Source organism: Scyliorhinus canicula, chromosome 1, assembly GCF_902713615.1.
Source record: "Scyliorhinus canicula chromosome 1, sScyCan1.1, whole genome shotgun sequence".
NCBI lineage: Eukaryota > Metazoa > Chordata > Chondrichthyes > Carcharhiniformes > Scyliorhinidae > Scyliorhinus > Scyliorhinus canicula.
Genome location: NC_052146.1, coordinates 47,992,384 through 48,013,855, shown reverse-complemented (window position 1 = coordinate 48,013,855; position 21,472 = coordinate 47,992,384). Strand labels below are relative to the sequence as shown.

Sequence of the window (21,472 nt, the reverse complement as noted above, 5' to 3'; positions counted from 1 at the left end):
GGAGGAAGTGAATTTTTAAGGAGGTGGATGGGGTGGTAATCAATCTGGATGAGGCCAATCTTCTTGAGTTTTGTTGGGACTTTATTCACCCAGGCAATTGGAGAGTACTCCATCACGCTCCTGATTTGAGCCTTGTAGATGTTGGACGAAACTGTGGCAACTGGTGGTAATTACATTGTGACAGTCAATATAGCAAAGTTGAAATAGATATAGTGACACAGCAAAGAGAGAATGCAAAAATGTGACCAACAGTTGCAACTACTGGAAGTGAGCAAGCTATGTAAAATTGTCCGTGATATTCCAGTTGATTGCTGGTGGCATTGCAAGTAGAAAATTAAGTTCAAATGAAGTGGCATTAGAGGCGGGAGACTAGTTAGACCAGGATATGCAGACTTGGTTCAATCTAATTATAAAATAAAGTTATTTTCTTATTAATATTTTCAAAAAGACTTGCATTTATATAGTACTTTGCACAACCTCCAGGTCCCTTGGTGCTTTACAACCAGTTAAATGCTTTGAAGTTTAATTTGTGTTGTAATGCAGGAACTAGAATTGCAGTGGTGAGAGCGTTTGCTTATGGTGCGACAAGGTTGCACATACAAATCTATTTTACATATGGACATAGGATTTTATAATGGGAAAATTTGATGGGAAAAGTATGCATGATGTTAGATCAATCGACAGTCCACTCATCGCAAGAATCAGTTTTGTGAATCTTTGTTGCACTCCATATAATTGGCCCTAAAAGTTGGATATATCCACAATCTATCCGCGACCATCACAACTCTTCAAAATGTCCTATTTCTAAAGCACGCGTGGTCCAAAGCGGTCTATTAATAGATCTAATTCGGAATGCCTCAAAAGTTCGAAAGAAAATTGGGTACTTTGAATCAAGAATCTGCAGATTACATGAATTGATACTTCAGCGAGAGGTAGAAAACATCACAAAATTGTGGATTCAAGCCATCTCCAAACTGAGAGCAAAAGCTTTCAAATCATCTGAACTGTGAAATTCAGTTCATGCTTGAAATTAATTGGAGATGGGTTATTGTTTCCAATCATAGCGATTGTAGCTTTTACTTTACACATTATTGTTGTGAGATGCTAGTGTATTAATTATCTTTTTTGAGGACTCTGAATTACATTTGACTAAACCTCAGTCATGAAGTTATTTTAAATTTGTGATCTTATGTAAAACACAAGGAATTTGTGTATCAATTGTAAATTGTTAATATGGTCTTCAGTTGTAGGTTGTGAATAATATGTCAATCCAACAGTCTGCCTTTAGTGTCTTTTCATCTTTATTCTATTTCCCTTTTCTTCAGTTAAAAATACTGTTAAAACCACAATCTCAGACATGGCTTAACTGAAAATGGATCATATAATGGTCACTGTCCTGAGGGAGCAAAAAAAAAAACCAAACTCTTATTGATGGTTTGTTACCTCCAGGTGATTGACAGGACAAAAGGAATTGCAGATGTTCCCGAATGGTTCAGAGGAAGTAGATTAAACTATGCAGAAAATCTTCTCAAGCATAAAGATGATGACAAAGTGGCTCTTTACGCAGCATGTAAGTGTTTTATTACTTTGTGATTTGGGGATGAGTGGGGTGAAGAGGACTCCTTGAATGGAATCTTGTGCAGAAATGTGCTGGGTTTTTACCAGAGCAAAGGCAAACTTGCCTCAGTTTTGTTTTTAGTACACAACACATGGAATGAGAAAAATACATTCTTGCCTATCTCACCCCCTCTGCCCCCAGGTCTGCTTGCGATCCAGGATTTACCCTGTTCAGGTTTACCCTGTTCTGGTATAAGAGAAAGGCCAAATCCCTGGCTGAATTGTAGTAATTTGTGGATAGTTACAGTTGTTTTGCCAAAGTGTTAAAGTCACCCTATTACTGTGGTCAGTTTCTTTAAATTGCTTTGTGATTGAACCTCCGTATTTCAGGTGGGTGTTTTGATTTTCATTGTAATATTAAGCGATTTCTAACACAAATCGAACTCTGCGCTGTGTCCACATCTTGTCTTCAAAATTATGCATTAGATTTTTCTGTTCAAAATGCCTACGTATATCTTGGGTGCAGCGATAGTTCGTGTGCTGGTATCAGTCGATGCATTTTTATCCCGTCATTTTATAACTGTTTTCTTGGAATTAATATTAAGGGGTAGAGTGGGTTAGGATGGAGGAGGAGTCTTGTAAGGAGTCTGGTTTGAGGGCTATGGTGACGGCAGCGTTGCCAATGGCTCCGAGTGGGTATTCAACTTGCAGTCCACAGTGAAGATATGGAATCAGTTGAGGCATTTTAGGGTGGAAGGTGCTAACGCCACTGTGTGAGAATCATGGGTTTGAGCCGGGGGGGATGGATAGTGTATACAGGAGGTGGAGGGAAGTTGGGCTGGTCAAGGTGAGGGATCTGTATTTGGAGGAAGGGTTCACCAGTTTGGAGGAGCTAAGGGAGAGGGTAGAGCTGCCGAGGGGTAGTGAGTTCAGGTATCTACAGGTTAGGGACTTTGCGTGAAAGGTCTGGAGGGGGTTCCCTAGGTTGCCGGGATACACCCTGCTGGAGCGACTACTGCTTCCGGATGTGGAAAGGGAGGGAAGAATTGGGGATATATATTAGAATTGGTGGAGCAGGGAGGTGAGCATGTGGCGAAGATCAAATAGAAATGGGAAGCATAGTTGGGAGGGGAGATCAATTGGGGAGAATGGAGTGAGGCACTGCGTTGGGTAAGCGGGGACTCCTCTTGTGCAAGGATGAGCCTGATACAGTTTAAGGTGGTGCACAGGGTGCATATGACTCAGGTGAGAATGAGAGGGTTCTTTCAGGGGGTAGCAGATGAGTGTGAGAGGTGTAGGCGGGGGCAAGTGAATTACGCGCACATGTTTTGGTGTTGCGCATAATTGGGAAAATTCTGCGGGAGTGTTCGCGATCTTCGCCAGGATGGTGGAGGAGAAGGTGGACCCGGACCCTTGGTGGCGATATTTGGGGTTTCGGAGAAGCCGGAGCTCATGGAGGGGAGGAAGGCTGAGGTCTTGGCCTTCGCCTCTCTGATTGCACGGTGGCTAATTTTGCTGGAGTGGCGGTCGGCATTGCCATTGGGGTTAGCGGCTTGGTTGGGTCACCTGTTCAACTTCCTGCGATTAGAGAAGATAAAGTATGAGTTAAGGGGCTCTTCAGGGGGGTTTGAGGAAAGATGGGATATGTTTGCGATCATGTTTGAGGTGCAATTTGTCGCGGGGGGGGGTGAAAAAGGAAAAATCTGTACAGACGGTGTAGTTGATTATTGGGAAGTATGCATCCAGGGGTATTGTTTGCTGTGACCTGTTTTGATACATGTTTGCAAGAAAATACATTTAAAAAAAAACATTGAAAAGCACAATTAAGGTATATATGCTTTTTTCAAAACATCATGCACACCAGATATAGATTTCATAGAATTTACAGTTCAGAAGGAGGCCATTTGGCCCATCGAGTCTGCACCGGCCCTTGGAAAGAGCACCCTACTTAAACCCACACCCTATCGCCATAACCCAGTAACCCCACCAAACGTTTTTGGACACTAAGGGCAATTTAGCATAGCCAATCCACTTAACCTGCACATCTTTGGACTGTGGGAGGAAACCGGACCACCCAGAGGAAACCCATGCAGTCACGAGGAGGACGTGCGGACTCCACACAGACAGTGACCCATCCAAGAATCGAACCTGGGACCCTGGAGCTGTGAAGCAACAGTGCTACCCACTGTGCTACCATACCGCCCATTATTATTAGGTTATGATATGACTAGGTTATGGGGTTTGATTTGCTAGTTTTGCTTTTGTGCTATTTTTCTGCTCTCCAGTTTTAATCCGTGTTCTGTTGTTTAACAGCGGAAGGCAAGGAGGAGATTGTCAAAGTGACATTTGGGGAGCTAAAGCGAGTTGTAGCTTTGTACGCTGCAGCTCTCCGAAAGATGGGAGTGAAGATGGGCGATAGAGTTGTTGGTAGGTACCCATTTGACTTATTTTCTGTATAACATATAAACATATGAATGAAAATATTCAAAGACCCTGCTTCCATCACCTTTTGAGTAAGAGTATTTCAAAGACTCATGACCCTCCTCATCTGTCTTCTGGGAGACCCTGTTTTTAAACAGAAACCCCGAATTCTAGACTCTCCCACAAGAGGAAGCATGCTTTCCACACCCATCTTGTCGAGACCTCCAGGATCTTTATATGTTTCAATCAAGTCACCTCTTACTTTTCCAAATCCAGTGGGTACAAGCCTAGTCTGATCAACATTTCCTCATAAGGCAACCCTTCTATTCCAGGTATTAATCTGGTAAACCTTATGCGAACTGCCTCCAATGCAGGGGATCGGTTATCTCTGTTGGCTGGATGCTGATTCGTGATGTGGAGCGTCGTCATCAACATATGTTCAATTTGTGTACTGGCTGAGGTTATTCATGAAGGCCCTGCTTCCCAACCTTGCCCCTCATCTGAGGTGTGGTGACCCTCCGGTTAAGTCACCACCAGTTCTCTCTCAAAGGGGAGAGCAGCCTATGGTCCTCTGGGACTGTGGTGACATCATCCTTCCATTAATAAGGAGAACACTACTTGAGATGTGGTCTCGCCAATGGCCTGTATAACTGAAGCGTAACCTCCCAGTGTCTGTATTCAATTTCCCTTAACAATATGCAGTAATATGTCAGACCAGAAAAATGTATCTCCTATCTCCCAGCTGGGTGGGAGCATTGTGGACCCAATAGATTCAAGTTGTTCATGCAAGCATTTTCACCTATTTTGGTGGAGGGAAAGATTCTTGTGTGTCGGGTTGGAATGAGTGGAGACATGGGATGGGGTGGTGGGATTCCTCAGGACAGGCGTGTCTGATAACGCTACCCGCAGATAGGGGGCTGGCTCGGTCCCGGCTGCCGGGTTCTCCCTCTGTGGAGACAGTCTGCCGAAGACGAGACTGTATCCAGACTCTGTGTTTTTGCGCAGGGTCCTCGATGTTTATCCTGTGTCCCCTCCCCGCCCATTGTGTCTGTCACCTGGGAAGATAGTCTAGGAATCCACTGCCCCCTCCTCCCCAAGAGAGCTGTGGGAAGCCACGCGTGTGGGGATATCGCCGGAAGGGTGGGGAGGACTTCCTGCCTCCACCCCGGATCTGGTGCTCTGGGTTGTCACCGCAGAAATCATTTGGTAACAGATTTAACCGCTAGTGTTTGTTGGTATCTATTGGATTGTTTACATGTATAAATTTGAAATTGGGTGAAGGGTTTTCCATGTCTTTGTACAGCTCCTTGTTGTTTGACCCCACCCCCTCCCCACCTCCCCGCCCTCATTCCCCTCCCAGTGTGCGTTTCGTTTCCAATCCTTCTCCCGTTCCGCCACTTCCTCTCGCCCAACCTGATTCCTTTTTTTCCCCCCCACCCCCAGGCTCCACATTGAGCAGCTTAGGCCAGGGGGAGGGGCAGGGTGAGGGTCCACCAGGATGGGGGTGGAAGCAGCATTCAGCAGTCGAGCTGGCGCCCCTGTTGACCTTGGCACGGCCCTGCCTGCCCTCTGCAATGAAGCCTCCCCTTCGAAAGCCCGCCTAGCGGGCTGAGGGGTATGGCCGAGAAGCTGGTTCCAGAGGACGGGCCGTGCCCCGAGCCCCCGCCCCCCTCGGGACAGGGTGGGTTCCATTTCTTTTCTTACCCTCTCAAAAAAAAACTGTGACCCCCCCCACCTCATTTACTTGACCACACTGATGTTAAAACTGCCGCTGTTATAACTTGCAGCATTGTAATGTAAAGGAACAAGCACTGTCTGTCTGATTCAGCTCGTCCGGTTTGACATGTTACAGCAAATGAGTGTATTGTTGAAACAAATTATTAGTAGATTGGGTTTAAGGCGAGGATGACCTGTTTTTAGTTTAAACCCGGCCCATCTGAGGGAATGTTTGGCAGTCGTCCAAGGCAGTTGGCAACAATGAAGCCAATTTTAATTTTTTTTAAAGTCTAGAAACTGGTACAGGAAGCATCAGTATTGTTTAACCAAATTAATTGAGATACTGGTTAATTGTTCTTCAAGCTGAATAATTCAGTAGAAATCCCCAAGGTCCACACCCTCTTGAATCAGCACTGTGATTGGTTCATAGAGGCTGGTCTATTTGACATCATAGTGCTGAGGGGAATGTTCTGAACAACTGTATCGTTCTTCTGCAAGAATCTGACTGCTTTTCAAGAGTGCACATACAGCCAGAGGGGAGTCAGATATTTAGTCACGTTTGTGCCAATACATCATATATTAGTTTATATAAGGGCTCTTGCTACATTCATTCTACATTCAGGTACAAATCAGCTGCTCCAGACTTGATTTTGCAACCAGTCTATTACACAAACATTCCATGTGCAACTTAAATGAAAGCTCAAACACTCCTTTTGGAAGCTTGCCTTGTCTTGCTTGCACTACCGTGCTTTTATGGAAAATGTTAGTAATGGAGATTTATTTTGCTGCAGATGGTCTTCTACAAATGGAAGATCCATTCCATAAAATTAGATGATTGATCTTAAAAGATAATTAGAGCTAGGACAAAATAAAAGAAATTAAAGTGACGAAAATGAAATTTAAAAAGCCAAAAATGAGGCATAAAAAGCTTGTTAATATATCCATTACTTGACAAGCTACGGACAACACTGCCAAGTACACAGTGAGGGATTGGCAGGAGCTCTTCAGTATGAAAATTACGGCTCATTGGTTGGAGGCCATATACTAACATGGATTGCGGATTAGTTGATGGGCACAAAACAGACAGTAGGATTAAACACGCCATTTTCTGGTTGGCAGGCACTAAGTAGTGGGGCCTATAAGGACCAGTGTTTGGGCCTTGGTCGTATACAATCTGTATCAATGACTTTGAGGGAACCGAATGTGATGAGGGAACTGAATGTGATGTCTCCCAAGTTTGCTGCTGATGGGTTTCACCCCCACAACCCAAAAGATGTGCAGGTTAGGTGGATTGGCCACATCTTTATGAAAACAGTAAAAGATATATACAAGGCCAAACGGTACAAACACTAATTTTGTGTTGGAGAAACAGGATATCCTCCCCTCAGTACCAACGTATGGGGAGGGGTGGTGGATACATTATTAAAACAGTTGATAACACTAAAAAACAAACGGTACACGCATTAAACTTTGCGCTGGAGAGTCCAGATAACCTCGCCTCTGTACCAACAGCAGGGAGAGGAAGGGGGGAGGTAGGGACAGAGGGGAAAGGAAGGTGGTGGAGGGGGGCCCAATTGGACACTGCCTGAACTATCTACGGAGGCAGAAAAACAAAAGAACCTTCAATTATGATGTGCCAGATTCCAGGAGTCCCCCAGAGGGGATGAGGGGTGACACAGTGTCAGGCACCAGTGAGCCCCACACCCCACTGCAGAGAGCCTCATGAGCATGTGTGCTAAATTGCCCCTTATTTGCGAAAAACAAATAATTGGGTACTCTAAATTTATAAAAAAAAAGCTAGGTTCAATTAGTGGCCCTAACTGGATTGATGTCCCCTGGCCCGGCATAGTTGTGTCATGACCAGAAATGAAAGGTGTGTGCATTTAAATGTGTAACAGATTTGCAAGCATTACCCGAGGGTAATCTCTTTTAATGCTGCTTAGCAGCCTGTTTTAAATCCATAGGTCAGAGTTGCTCCATCTCCATAAAGTAAGCATTCAGAACTTTGCATGACAGATTAAAAAAAATAAATAATGGGTTACGTATGATATGGTTTTGAACAGGTACATGCATGCAGTTTATCAAGAAATGCAGTTATTGTGTTCATCAAGGCCTGCCATGGAAGTATAGGCAATCTATCTGTGAAGAAGTTGGCACAGTACCAAACAGGATAATTTGAACAGGATATGCACATTCTGTTCAGCTCAACTGGTTGTCTTCTGTAAGCAGTGCCTGTGTGGCAATAAAATTCGCCGATAATTAAGAAGTTTTCTTTTGGTGGTGGTGGGGGGGGGGGGGGGGGGGGGGGGGCAGCCCTTTCTTTTTAAAAAAAATATAATTTTAGAGTATCCAATTTTCCCCCCCAATTAAGGGGCAATTTAGCATGGCCAATCCACCTGCCCTGCACATCTTTTGGGTTGTGGGGGTGAAATCCACGCAGACACGGGGAGAATGTGCAAACTCCACACGGACAGTGACCCAGAGCCGGGATCGAACCTGGGACCTCGGCGCTGTGGGACTGCAGTACTACCCACTGCGCCACCGTGCTGCCCATGCGCTTCCTTTTTTTGGAAAATCTTTTTATTGGCTTTTCTCTTGTTTATAAGCAGCTGTGTGTATACATAACTTTTTTCTTTACCGCGTTAATTTACTTTATTGTACAGAGAGGTTTATTTTGTCCTTCATTTAACTAACTCTGTGTACATTTTGTTGCCCTCTGGATCCATTTATAATTCCCCCCCCCCCCCCCCCCCCCCCGGCTTTATCACCCTTCCTCTTCTCTTGTGGTCCCCCCCGGTACCCCCCCCCCCCCCCCCCCCCCCCCCCCCCCAACCCCCCCCACCCAAGGAAATCTGTCTCTGACCCTCGGATGGCGTACTTAATCTTCTCCAGGTGGAGAAATTCCGAGAGGTCAGTGAGCCAGTCTACAGCTTTGGGCGGTGCTGCCGATCGCCAGCCGAGCAGGATTCTCCGGCGTGCGATTAGGGAAGCGAAAGCAAGAGCGTTGGCCCCCTTCCCCATGTGTAGCTCTGGCTGCTCTGATACCCTGAAGATTTCCACTATTGGGCATGGCTTCACCCTCACCCCCACAACCATGGACATTGCCTCGGAGAAGGCTGTCCAGAACCCAGCAAGCTTGGGACAAGCCCAAAACATGTGGGTATGGTTGGCCGGGCCCCTCTGGCACCGTTCACATTTGTCCTCCACCTCTGGGAAGAACCTGCTCATTCGGGTTCTGGTCAGGTGCGCTCTGTGCACCATTTGAGCTGCATGAGGCTTAGCCTTGCGCAGGAGGAGGTGGAGTTCACCCTGCTCAGTGCTTCACTCCAGAGTCCCCACCCTACCTCTGTCCCCAGTTTGTCCTCCCGTTTTGTCTGGTCCCGTCCAGTGGTGTTCGGGCTCTGTCCAGCAGCTGTCCATATATTTTCCCACATAGCCCCCCCTTCCCGCTGCTTGTGCCTATCAGGTCCTCTAGTAGTGTGCTTTCTGGGGCCCAGGGGTACCCTACTGTCTCTTTGCGGAGGGAGTGTTTTATTTGGAGGTGTCTCAATTCCTGTCTTTTTGCTAGTTTCTGCTTCTTCATCAGTTCGTTCAGTGTTGCCAGTCTGCGCCCTACGTAGAAGTCCCCGACTGTCAGTGTGCCCCCGCCCCACCTCCATCTTTTGAAGGTGGTATCTAGCATGGCTAGGGGGGGGGGGATCTATGATGGCCGCAGATGGGGGACATTTTAGTTATCCCGTAGTGCTGTCTCAAATGGGTCCACGTTCTCAGCGTGGCCGCTACCACTGGGCTCGTTGTGTATCTTGTTGAGGAGGATGTGAGTGCAGCTGTGGCCAGGGCGCAGAGGGTCGTTCCTTTATAGGATGCCTCCTCCATTTGTACCCAATCTGCGTCGGGTTCTTGTACCCATCCTCTCACTCTTTTTGCTGTTGCTGCCCAGTGGTGGTATTGTAGGTTCGGCAGAGCCAGGCCCCCTTTGATTTTTCTTCTTTGCAGTGTTGGTTTGGGAATTCTCAGGTTCTTACACCCCCCACACAAACACCATTATTAAACTGTCTACGTTTTGGAAAAGGCCTTGGGAATGAAGATCGGTATGGATCTAAACAGGAAGAGGAACATTGGCAGTACGTTCATCTTGCTCGTCTGCACTCTCCCCGCCAGGGAGAGTGGGAGTGAGCCCACCGTTGAAGGTCTTTTCTTACTTCCTCCACCAGGCTGGTCAGGTTCCACTTGTGGATCTCTGTCCAGTCTCTGGCTATTTGGATCCCCAGGTACCGGAATCTGTTCTGGGCCGTTTTGAACGCGAGTCACTCCAGCTCTGTCCCTCCCCATTTGGGTTCACTGGGAATGCCTCTCTTCTCCCCAGGTTACGTTTGTAGCCCGATAAGGTTCCAAATTCTTTCAGTATTTGCAGTATTGCCTTCAGTCCCTCTTGTGGCTTTGAGACATAGAGGAGCAGGTCATCTGCATGGAGTGAGACTCTGTGCTCTCTGTCTCCTCTCCGGATTCCCTTCCAGCTTTTCGCATCCCGCAGGGCTATCGGCAGAGGTTCGATCGCTAGCGGGAACAAGAGTGGGGACAGGGGGCAGCCCTGTCTTGTTCCTCTCTGTAGCTGGAAGTATTCAGAGCTGGTGGCGTTAGTTCAGACGCTCGTTTTGGGAGCGTTGTACAGGAGCCTCACCTAGGCGGCGTATCCTGCTCCTAGCCCAAACCGTTCCAGTACCTCGAGGAGGTAGTTCCTTTTGATTCTGTCGAAGGCCTTTTCTGCGTTCAGAAGGTCGCAAATGCCCAATTGACCTCCTTTGGCTCTGTTACCAGTCTCTTCTTTGCTATCCTTAACCTGCATTATTTCCCTCGTGGCTGCCTGCTTTCTCAGCTGGCGAGACAGTAGGTGGCCAGCATTGTCTCAGTGTTCGTAGAAGGTTGCCCGTGTCTGGAGGGGTTGGTATACTGCTTTCCTAGTGGACAGCAGGTTAATGTCCATTTGTAGCTTTTTCTTCCTCTCTGCCAGCAGCCCTATGGTCGGGGCCTCGGAGTATTTTCTATTGATTTTCAGAATGGAGTCCACTAGTTGTTGGCTGGCCGCCCTCTCTTCCCTATCTCTGCTTACCTTTTAGGCTATGATCTCTCCTCTAATCACAGCCTTCAGTGCCTCTCGCAAAACGTGGAGAGTGAGACCTTCCCGTTTTGGTTGTTATGTAGTCGCCTATGGCCTGCGATATTTGTTTTGGCAGAAGGCCTTGTCAGCCAGGAGGTCAGTGTCCAGCCTCCACGTGGGACGCTGGGCCCGGCCTGTCTCCAACCTCTCATCCATATAGTGTGGAGCGTAGTCGGAGATAACGTCGCGGAGTACTCCCTTCCCGTTATCCCTGGAAGCACTAATTTCCCTACTGCAAAGTAGTCGATGCGGGTGTATACCTTGTGCACCTGCGAAAAGACTGAGAACTCCTTTTCTTCCCGGTGCAGGAACCTCCATGGGTCCACCACCCCCATCTGTTCCATGAAGGCTCCTAGCTCGCCAGCCAGGCCAGAAATGTTCCCCGTTCTGGGGTTTGATTGGTCGGTCAGTGGGCCCAGCACACAGTTAAAGTCGCCCCCCCATAATCAGTCGGTGTGTGTCAAGGTCGGGGATTTCCATCATGGTATTCTTTTTGAATTCTGTGTCCTAATTGGGAGCGTACACATTTACCAGTACGGCCTGTGTCCCTTCTCGGACACCGCTGACCAGAACGTACCGTGACAAAGTGCCAAAAATGAAATTTAAAAAGCCAAAAATGAGGCACAAAAGGGCAATAAAAAGCTTGTTAATGTATCCATTACTTGACAAGCTACGGACAACACTGCCAAGTACACACTGAGGGATTGGCAGGAGCTCTTCAGTATGAAAATTACGGCTCATCGGTTGGAGGCCATATACTAACATGGATTGCGGATTAGTTGATGGGCACAAAACAGACAGTAGGATTAAACAAGTCATTTTCTGGTTGGCAGGCACTAAGTAGTGGGGTACTATAAGGATCAGTGTTTGGGCCTTGGTCGTATACAATCTGTATCAATGACTTTGAGGGAACCGAATGTGATGAGGGAACTGAATGTGATGTCTCCCAAGTTTGCTGCTGATGGGTTTCACCCCCACAACCCAAAAGATGTGCAGGTTAGGTGGATTGGCCACATCTTTATGAAAACAGTAAAAGATATATACAAGGCCAAACGGTACAAACACTAATTTTGTGTTGGAGAAACAGGATATCCTCCCCTCAGTACCAACGTATGGGGAGGGGTGGTGGATACATTATTAAAACAGTTGATAACACTAAAAAACAAACGGCACACGCACTAAACTTTGCGCTGGAGAGACCAGATACACCCGGGTCCATAACTGTCTTGGTTTCGTAAACCTCGTCCTCTTGCTAATTAATATTGCTACCTCCAGTTCTCATCCCGTAGCATGAATGGTACGTCTGTCCCTTTCATCCATTCCTTCCCAGCCGCCGATCCTTCTCCCTCAGGTGCGACTCTTGTAGGTAGATTATTTCTGTTTTTAGGCTTCTTAGGTGGGCAAAGACGCTGGATCTTTTCACTGGGCCGTTGAGTTCCCTTACATTCCAGGTAACAATCCTGGTGGAGGGTTTCTGATCCCCCGGTCCTGTGGGATCACCCATACTTAACGTGGTGGACACACCCCTGCACTTCGGGATTTCCCTTTGTTAGGGGACCGTCCAAAATGGCTAGGGTCACCGCTTTCATCATGGGGCCGGGCCCCATTGCTCCGGGGTTTCCCTTTGTTCAGGGTGCACCCAACATGACTGCTAGCTATGTGTATGCCGAGCAGCACGGAGGCGCAGTGGGTTAGCCCTGTAGCCTCACAGCGCCGAGATCCCAGGTTCGATCCCGGCTCTGGGTCACTGTCCGTGTGGAGTTTGCACATTCTCCCTGTGTTTGTGTGGGTTTCGCCCCCACAACCCAAAGATGTGCAGGGTAGGTGGATTGGCCGTGCTAAATTGCCCCTTAATTGGAAAAAATTAATTGGGTACTCTAAATTTATAAAAGAAAAGCTATTTTTTTAAAAATAATTTTTATTGAAAATTTTTTTTACATGAAAATATTTACCCCAACTAACTATAGAATATTACAAAATATTCCCTCTTAACAAATATCCCCCCCCCCGCCCGAACTCGCGCGCGTTGTCCCTCCCCCCCTCCCCCCTCCCCCCTCCCCAAAAACAAACAAAGCAACAATCAACATCAAACATGAACCGCGAACAAATTTGCCCGCCTTACAACCGTAAATAACCCACCACACCCGTTGTTGCCACCTCCCCCTCCCCCCCGGGTTGCTGCTGCTGTGACCTCTGTACCCTATCTCTGATCCAAAAAGTCGAGGAAAGGCTGCCACCGCCTGAAGAACCCTTGTACCGACCCTCTCAGGGCGAATTTAGACATAGAACAGTACAGCACAGAACAGGCCCTTCGGCCCTCAATGTTGTGCCGAGCCATGATCACCCTACTCAAACCCACGTATCCACCCTATACCCGTAACCCAACAACCCCCCCTTAACCTTACTTTTTATTAGGACACTACGGGCAATTTAGCATGGCCAATCCACCTAACCCGCACATCTTTGGACTGTGGGAGGAAACCGGAGCACCCGGAGGAAACCCACGCACACAGGGGGAGGACGTGCAGACTCCACACAGACAGTGACCCAGCCGGGAATCGAACCTGGGACCCTGGAGCTGTGAAGCATTTATGCTAACTACCCTGCTGCCCTAAATTTGACCCTGCTCGCAAATTTGACCCTTTCCAACTGAATAAAGCTTGCCATGTCATTAATCCAAGTTTCCACGCTTGGAGGCCTCGCGTCCTTCCACTGTATTAATATCCTTCTTCGAGCAACTAGGGACGCAAAGGCCAGTACTCCGGCCTCTCTCGCCTCCTGTACCCCCGGCTCCACCCCAACCCCAAAGATCGCAAGTCCCAATCCTGGTTTGACCCTGGATCCCACCACCCTTGACACCGTCCTTGCCACCCCCTTCCAGAACTCCTCCAGTGCCGGACATGCCCAAAACATATGGACATGGTTCGCTGGACTTCCCGAACACCTGACACATCTGTCCTCACCCCCAAAGAACCGACTCATCCTTGTCCCCGTCATATGGGCTCTATGTAGCACCTTAAATTGAATGAGGCTAAGCCTCGCACACGAGGAGGAAGAATTAACCCTCTCCAGGGCATCAGCCCATGTCCCATCCTCTATCTGTTCTCCCAGCTCCCCCTCCCACTTGACTTTCAGCTCCTCTACTGATGCCTCCTCCGCCTCCTGCATTACTTTGTAGATGTCCGATATCCTCCCCCCTCCGACCCAGACCCCCGAGAGCACCCTATCGCTCGCCCCCCTACTGTGGAGCAAGGGAAACCCTTCCACCTGGCGTCTAGCAAATGCCTTCACCTGCAAATGTCTAAACATGTTTCCCGGGGGGAGCCCGAATTTCTCCTCCAGCTCTCTCAGGCTCGCAAACCTCCCGTCTACAAACAGATCCTTCAGCTGCCTGATGCCCACCCTGTGCCAGCTCTGAAATCCCCCGTCCATGTTCCCCGGGATGAATCTGTGGTTCCCTCTTAACGGTGCCTCCATCAGACCTCTCACTTCCCCCCTGTGTCGCCTCCACTGCCCCCAGATCTTGAGGGTGGCCGCCACCACCGGGCTCGTGGTGTACCTCGTGGGAGGGAGCGGCCATGGCACCGTTACTAGGGCCCCCAGGCTTATGTTGCCACAGGACGCCCTCTCCATTCGTTTCCAAGCTGCCCCCTCCCCTTCCATCATCCACTTGCGCACCATCGATACATTAGCCGCCCAGTAATACCCCGAAAGATTGGGTAATGCCAGCCCTCCACTATCCCTACTCCGCTCCAAGAAGACCCTCCTCACCCTTGGGGTGCCGTGCGCCCACACGTAGCTCATGATGCTGCTCGTCACCTTTTTAAAAAAGGCCCTAGGGAGGAAGATGGGCAAGCACTGAAATAAAAACAAAAACCTCGGGAGGACCGTCATTTTAACGGACTGCACTCTGCCCGCCAGCGACAGCGGCACCATGTCCCACCTTTTAAATTCCTCCTCCATCTGTTCCACCAGCCTGGAGAAGTTCAACTTGTGGAGAGTCCCCCAGTTCCTTGCCACCTGCACCCCTAAATATCTAAAACTCTTTCCTGCTCTCTTCAACGGGAGTCTCCCGATTCCCTCTTCCTGGTCCCCTGGGTGTATCACAAATACCTCACTCTTACCCAAGTTTAGCTTGTACCCCGAAAAGTCCCCGAATTCTGCTAGCAGTTCCATCACCTCCGGCATTCCCCCTTCTGGGTCTGCCACGTATAGCAACAGGTCGTCCGCGTATAGCGATACCCGGTGCTCCTCCCCGCCCCTTGTCAGCCCTCTCCACCCCCCTGAGCCCCTCAGTGCCATCGCCAACGGTTCAATTGCCAGTGCGAAGAGCAGGGGGGACAAGGGGCACCCCTGTCTGGTCCCCCGGTGGAGCCCAAAATACTCCGATCTCCTACCATTCGTCACTACACTTGCCGTCGGGGCCGAATAGAGCAGCTTCACCCATTTAATAAACCCCTCCCCAAATCCAAACCGTTCCAGCGTCTCCCACAGGTACTTCCACTCCACCCTATCAAATGCTTTCTCCGCGTCCAATGCCACCACTATCTCCGCCTCCCCCTCCACTGCCGGCATCATGATGACGTTCAGCAGTCTCCGCACGTTCGTATTAAGCTGCCGCCCTTTCACAAAACCCGTCTGGTCCTCGTGTATCACCCCTGGCACACAATCCTCTATCCTGGTAGCCAGGATCTTTGCCAGCAGCTTGGCGTCCACATTCAGGAGCGAGATAGGCCTATATGACCCGCACTGCACGGGGTCCTTGTCCCGCTTCAAGATCAGAGAGATCAGTGCCTGCGACATTGTCGGGGGCAGAGCCCCCCCCTCCCATGCCTCGTTGAAGGCTCGTACCAGCACAGGGCCCACCAAATCCGCATATTTTTTGTAAAATTCCACCGGGAACCCGTCTGGCCCCGGCGCCTTCCCCGACTGCATATGCCCAATCCCCTTGACTAGCTCCTCTAACCCTATCGGCGCCCCCAGCCCCTCTACCAGCTCCTCTTGGACCTTGGGGAACCTCAATTTGTTCAAGAAGCCCTCCATCCCCCCTCCCCTCGTCGGCGGCTCTGACCGATACAGCTCCTTATAGAAGTCTCTGAAAACCCCATTTACTTCTGGCCCCTTCTGCACTACGTTCCCACCCCTCTCCCTCACTCCCCCAATTTCTCTAGCCGCATCCCGCTTGCGGAGCTGATGCGCCAACATCCTACTCGCCTTCTCCCCATACTCATAAATCGCGCCCTGCGCCCTTCTCCACTGTGTCTCCGCCTTTCTGGTGGTCAACAGGTCAAACTTAGCCTGCAAACTGCGCCGTTCCCCCAACAGCCCCTCCTCTGGTGCCTCCGCATATTTCCTATCCACGTCCAGAAGCTCCCCCACCAGCCTCTCCCTCTCCTGTCTCTCCCTCCTTTCCCTATGTGCCCGTATGGAGATCAGCTCCCCCCGGATCACCGCCTTCAGGGCCTCCCATACCATCCCCACCTGCCCCTCCCCCGTGTCATTAATGTCCAGATATCTTTCAATGCTCTTCCGGACCCTCTTACACACCTCCTCATCCGCCAGCAACCCCACATCCAGGCGCCACAGCGGACGCTGGTCTCGCGCCTCCCCCATTTCCAAATCTACCCAGTGTGGCGCGTGGTCTGAGACCGTTATGGCCGAGTACTCCACTTCCCGTACTTTCGGGATCAGTCCCCTGCTCAATACAAAAAAGTCAATTCTAGAATAGACTCTGTGGACATGGGAGAAAAAGGAATACTCCCTCGCCCTCGGCCTCCCAAACCTCCAGGGGTCCACCCCTCCCATCTGCTCCATAAACCCCTTTAACACTTCTGCCGCTGCCGGCCTCCTACTCGTCCTTGAACTCGATCTGTCCAGCACGGGGTCCAGCACTGTGTTGAAGTCCCCCCCCATGATCAGGCCCCCTGCCTCCAGGTCCGGAATGAGGCCCAGTAGGCGCCTCATGAAGCCAGCGTCGTCCCAGTTCGGGGCATACACATTAACCAGCACCACTTTCTCCCCCTGTAGCCTACCCTTCACCATGACATATCTACCCTCTTTATCCGCCACCACCTCCGCCGCCACGAACGACACCCTCTTCCCTACCAGGATCGCCACCCCCCGGTTCTTTGCGTCCAGTCCTGAGTGGAACACCTGTCCCACCCACCCCCTTCTCAGGCGGACCTGGTCCGCCACCTTCAAATGGGTCTCTTGTAGCATTGCTACATCCGCCTTCAGTCCCTTCAAATGCGAGATTACTCTCGTTCTCTTGACCGGCCCATTCAGCCCCCTCACATTCCAAGTATAAAAGAAAAGCTATGTGTATGCCATGTGGGTGCGCCCCTGCCCTCCAGTGTCTCCCTTCGCCCTGATGCCCTCCCGAGTGGCTGCTTGAGGTGGCATCTTTGTTCCTCGCCCTGCTCCATGGCCGCCAAGGCCTGTGTCTGTACTGCTTCTCTACCTCCCCCTTCTCTTTGCTTCTCTTTTGTTCTGCACTCTCCCCCGACTCCTCTGTTTACCCCCCCCGCCCCCTCCCTTCTTGTGCCAGGTGCTCCCTCTCCCCGGAGAGGCACGCCGTGGCCCTCCTTCCATCCTGCCCTCCCTTGCTGGCCCTCTTCGCTAGTACGGTGGCCCTCCTTCCCAGTATTCGCCCAGATCTGGCCTTGTTTATCCTTCCTCCTACTGGCCCTTGTCTTGCCCTCCTGTCCGCTTTTCTCACCTTCATTTCCCTCACTCCACTCCCCCCACCCCATCGCATTGAGAGAGGAGACAAGCCTGGAAACGAGGTAGCACAGTCCTGCGCAAAATATTAAATACGTGTGCACAATTCATGATCTTATTGTTCTTGTTTGCGGTCGGTCCACCGCTCTTTGTTCTGATTTTCCCTTTCTTTTCCATCCCCATGGCTTTCATAGTGGTTGCGGCTGCTGCTCCCCCAGTTTGTTTGATCTATAATAATAATCACTTATTGTCACAAGTAGCCTTCAATGAAGTTACTGTGAAAAGCCCCTAGTCGTCACATTCCGCCGCCTGTTCGGGGAGGCTGGGATGGGAATTGAACCCGTGCTGCTGGCCTTGTTCTGCACTACAACCCAATTATTTAGCGCACTGTGCTAAACCAGCCCCTAATGAACTCATCAGCTGCCGCTGGGGTGTTAAAGTGCAGCTCTTTCCCCTTAAATGTTACCCAGAGTTTGGCCGGGAATAACATCCCAAATTTCACCTTGTTTTGTAGAGAGCTGATTTTCCCTTGTTGAATTCAGCCCTTCTTTTGGCCAGATCCGCCCCAATGTTCTGATACACCCTTATGTTCTTCCTTTCCCATGTGCTCGATCTCGTTTGCCGGGCCCACTTTAGGATTTTCTCCCAGACTTTGAACCGGTGCAGCTTCGCGATAATTGCTCGGGGCTGCTCCCCGGCTTTGGGTTAGGTCGGAGCAACCTGTGCGGCCTGGGGCTTTCTGGGGGTTTGGAAATTCCTCCCTTCCCACTAGCCTGCCCAGCATTTGGGTGATGTAGCCTGTTGGGTCTCTGCCCTCTATCCCCTCTGGCAGCTCCACTATTCTAATGTTTTGCCATCTGGACCTACTTTCCCTCTTAGGCTCCCCTGGGACGTTACCAACCTTTTCACCTCGGCACCCAGGGCTACTATCATGTCGCTCTGGTCTGAGATGGCCCTCTCCAACTCCAGAATCGTTTCCTCTCGTGCCTCCACTTCCCTTCCCAGGCCTTCGATGGCCTGCTGCATTTTGTCCGTTGTCTCCGCCAGCACCTCCTTCATCATTGCGTGGAGCTCCGAACTGAGCGCCTCCTTTATGGCGCTTAGCTCCTTTTTTTTATCATGTTTCTCCACTCTTCCTCCTGTGCGGAGGGGATGCTGGTTGCTGTGCCCTGCTCCCACACCGCTGTTTGGTACGACATCCTCTTTCCTTCAGGCTCGCCTGTACCTCCTTCTCGTCTTGTGGGGCCGTCTGCCTGTGCGTCCGCTGCTCCTGCGCTTTCCCCTCGCTGCTGCTGCTCTGTGCGTCTCACCGTCCCTTCACTTTGGTATTTTTCTTTCCTCCAGCCATCTGTCTCTTTCACTCTCTTCACGCTGCTGTTCCTTACCCTGAGGTTGCTCTCCCTTCCTCCGCTCCTCTGCTCTCGCCGGCTTCGGTCTGCCTCAGGTTTCAGGATTTAGGTTTTATATTATTTGTCTGTCCGGTTTTGTTTATGTTTTGTGGTTTGTTCCCTTCCTTTTCTTTCCCCTTCTTTTTCCCCTTCTCTCTCTCTCACTGGGTCGGGAGAGAGGCTTCTCATTGGGTCGGGAGTCCTCCTTTGATTCACCGCTTGCCTCGTGGTTGCCACCGGAAGGGGGAAGGGGGGGCCTCTCTATTTCGCCGCTCTCTCCCCTTCCCGACTTTGCTCCGGGCCGCCGCTCCTCTTCTTCCACGCTCTCTTGCTGTGCGAGGCGGGTGGGGCTCAGTCGGACCAGTTTACACGCTGAGGCGCAAGTTCTCCTCGGGGAACGGACTGTGACTGTGTTCCCCCCTCAGGAGCTCTGCTACCCATGACCGCTCTCTCATGCCCTTTCTTTTGATGGAATATTATCTCTGTGGAGGTTTGCTGATATTGTCCATTTTTACATGCCTTGAAATAGTGCAATAGACAACAAATGTACAAAATCACATAATACTTCTTCAACAACATTCTTTACTCATGAATAACATTCCAATAACATGCTTCCACTCCTAATAGAAGAACTTGCATTAATGCAGTGCCTTTCACGTCCTTTCGCTACAGTTATCCTTCTGATCTTGATTTGATTTTTTTATTGTCACATGTATTAGTACTACTGAATGTAATGTTACAGTCATATCTAGGATGTAAAGAAAAGATCAACCTAATATGAGGTAGGTCCGTTCAAAAGTCTGATGGCAGCAGGGAAGAAGCTGTTCTTGAGTCGGTTGGTACATGACCTCAAACTTTTGTATCTTTTTCCTGATGGAAGAGATGGAAGGGAGCATGTCCAGGGTGCATGGGGTCCTTAGTTATGCTGGTTGCCTTTCCGAGGCAAGTGATGTAAGTAAGGGAATTTGACTGCACAAGGACCGTGTCCATATAAGATGGAATGTGGCGGAATTGGAAGCAAAATTGATGATGAGAGCATGAACCGCACCAATATGGTCATTATGTACCAGATAAAGAGTTGTGGGATAGGGCCTGAGTAGAACTGGAAAGTAATGTTCCATATACCCCACTAAAAGACTGTATAACTGGGACCCACACGGTTATCCATTGCCATGCTTGTTGCTTGGGGGGAAATTAGACAAATTCAAGAAGTTGTTCAGTGGGTGAACAAGTTCAGCCAGGCAGAGGAGGGTGGTGGTGGATGCGGAATGTTAGGCGTCTGTTCAAGGAAGAATTGGAGAGCCCTCAGACCATAAGACATAGGAGCAGAATTAGGCCACTCGGCCCATCGAGTCTGCTCCGCCATTCAAACGTGGCTGATATTTTTCTCATCCCTATTCTCCTGCCTTCTCTCCATAACCCCTTATCCCCTGATCCCCTTATTAATCAAGAACCTATCTATCTCTGTCTTAAAGACACTCAGTGATTTGGCCTCCACAGCCTTCTGCGGCAAAGAGTTCCACAGATTCACCACCCTCTGGCTGAAGAAATTCCTCCTCATCTCTGTTTTAAAGGATCGTCCCTTTGTCTGAGATGGTGCCCTCTGGTTCTAGTTTTTCCTATAAGTGGAAATATCTGCTCCACGTTCACTTTATCCAAGCCTTGCAGTATCCTGTAAGTTTCAATAAGATGCCCTCTCATCCTTCTAAGCTCCAATGAGTACAGACCGAGAATCCTCAACCATTCCTCATGCGACGAGCTCTTCATTCTTATGAACCTCCTCTGGACCCTTTCCAAGGCCAGCATCCTTCCTTAGATACGGGGCCCAAAACTGCTCGCAATACTTCAAATGGGGTCTGACCAGAGCCTTATACAGCCTCAGAAGTACATCCCTGGTCTCGTATTCTAGCCCTCTCGACATGAATGCTAACATTCCATTTGCCTTCTTAACTGCTGACTGAACCTGCACGTTAACCTTAAGAGAATCTTGAACTAGGACTCCTAAGTACCTCTGTGCTTCTGATTTCCTAAGCATTTCCCCATTTAGAAAATAGTCCATCCCAAAGTGCATAACCTCACACTTTTCCACAAGTGTATTCCATCGGACAGGCGCCGTAATGTGGCGACTGGGGGCTTTTCACAGTAACTTCATTGAAGCCTATTCGTGACAATAAGTGATTTTCACTTCATTTAATTTCATCTGCATCTTCTTTGCCCACTCTCCTAGCCTGTCCAAATCCTTGTGCAGGCCCCTTGCTTCCACAATACTACTTGTCCCTCTACAGTTCTTTGTATCATCTGCAAATTTAGCAACAGTGCCTTCAGTTCCTTCTTCCAGATCATTAATGTATATTGTGAAAAGTTATGGTCCCAGCACAGACCCCTGAGGCACACCACTAGTCACCGGCTGCCTTCCTGAAAAAGACCCCTTTATCCCCACTCTCTGCCTTCTGCCAGTCAGCCAATCCTCTATCCATGCCAGGATCTTACCCTTAACACCACCCTGTTGGTG

General features: G+C 49.5%; 1 protein-coding gene across 1 annotated transcript in view; it reads left to right on the top strand.

Annotated features, from left to right (window-relative positions):
* aacs (acetoacetyl-CoA synthetase) overlaps window positions 1-21,472 on the top strand; it is a 189,721-nt gene that overhangs the window by 11,654 nt on the left and 156,595 nt on the right. The window contains exons 3-4 of the mRNA XM_038790294.1: window positions 1,450-1,570; window positions 3,871-3,984. Of these exons, the coding sequence (XP_038646222.1) occupies window positions 1,450-1,570; window positions 3,871-3,984 (235 nt within the window). The remainder of the gene's footprint in view (window positions 1-1,449; window positions 1,571-3,870; window positions 3,985-21,472) is intronic.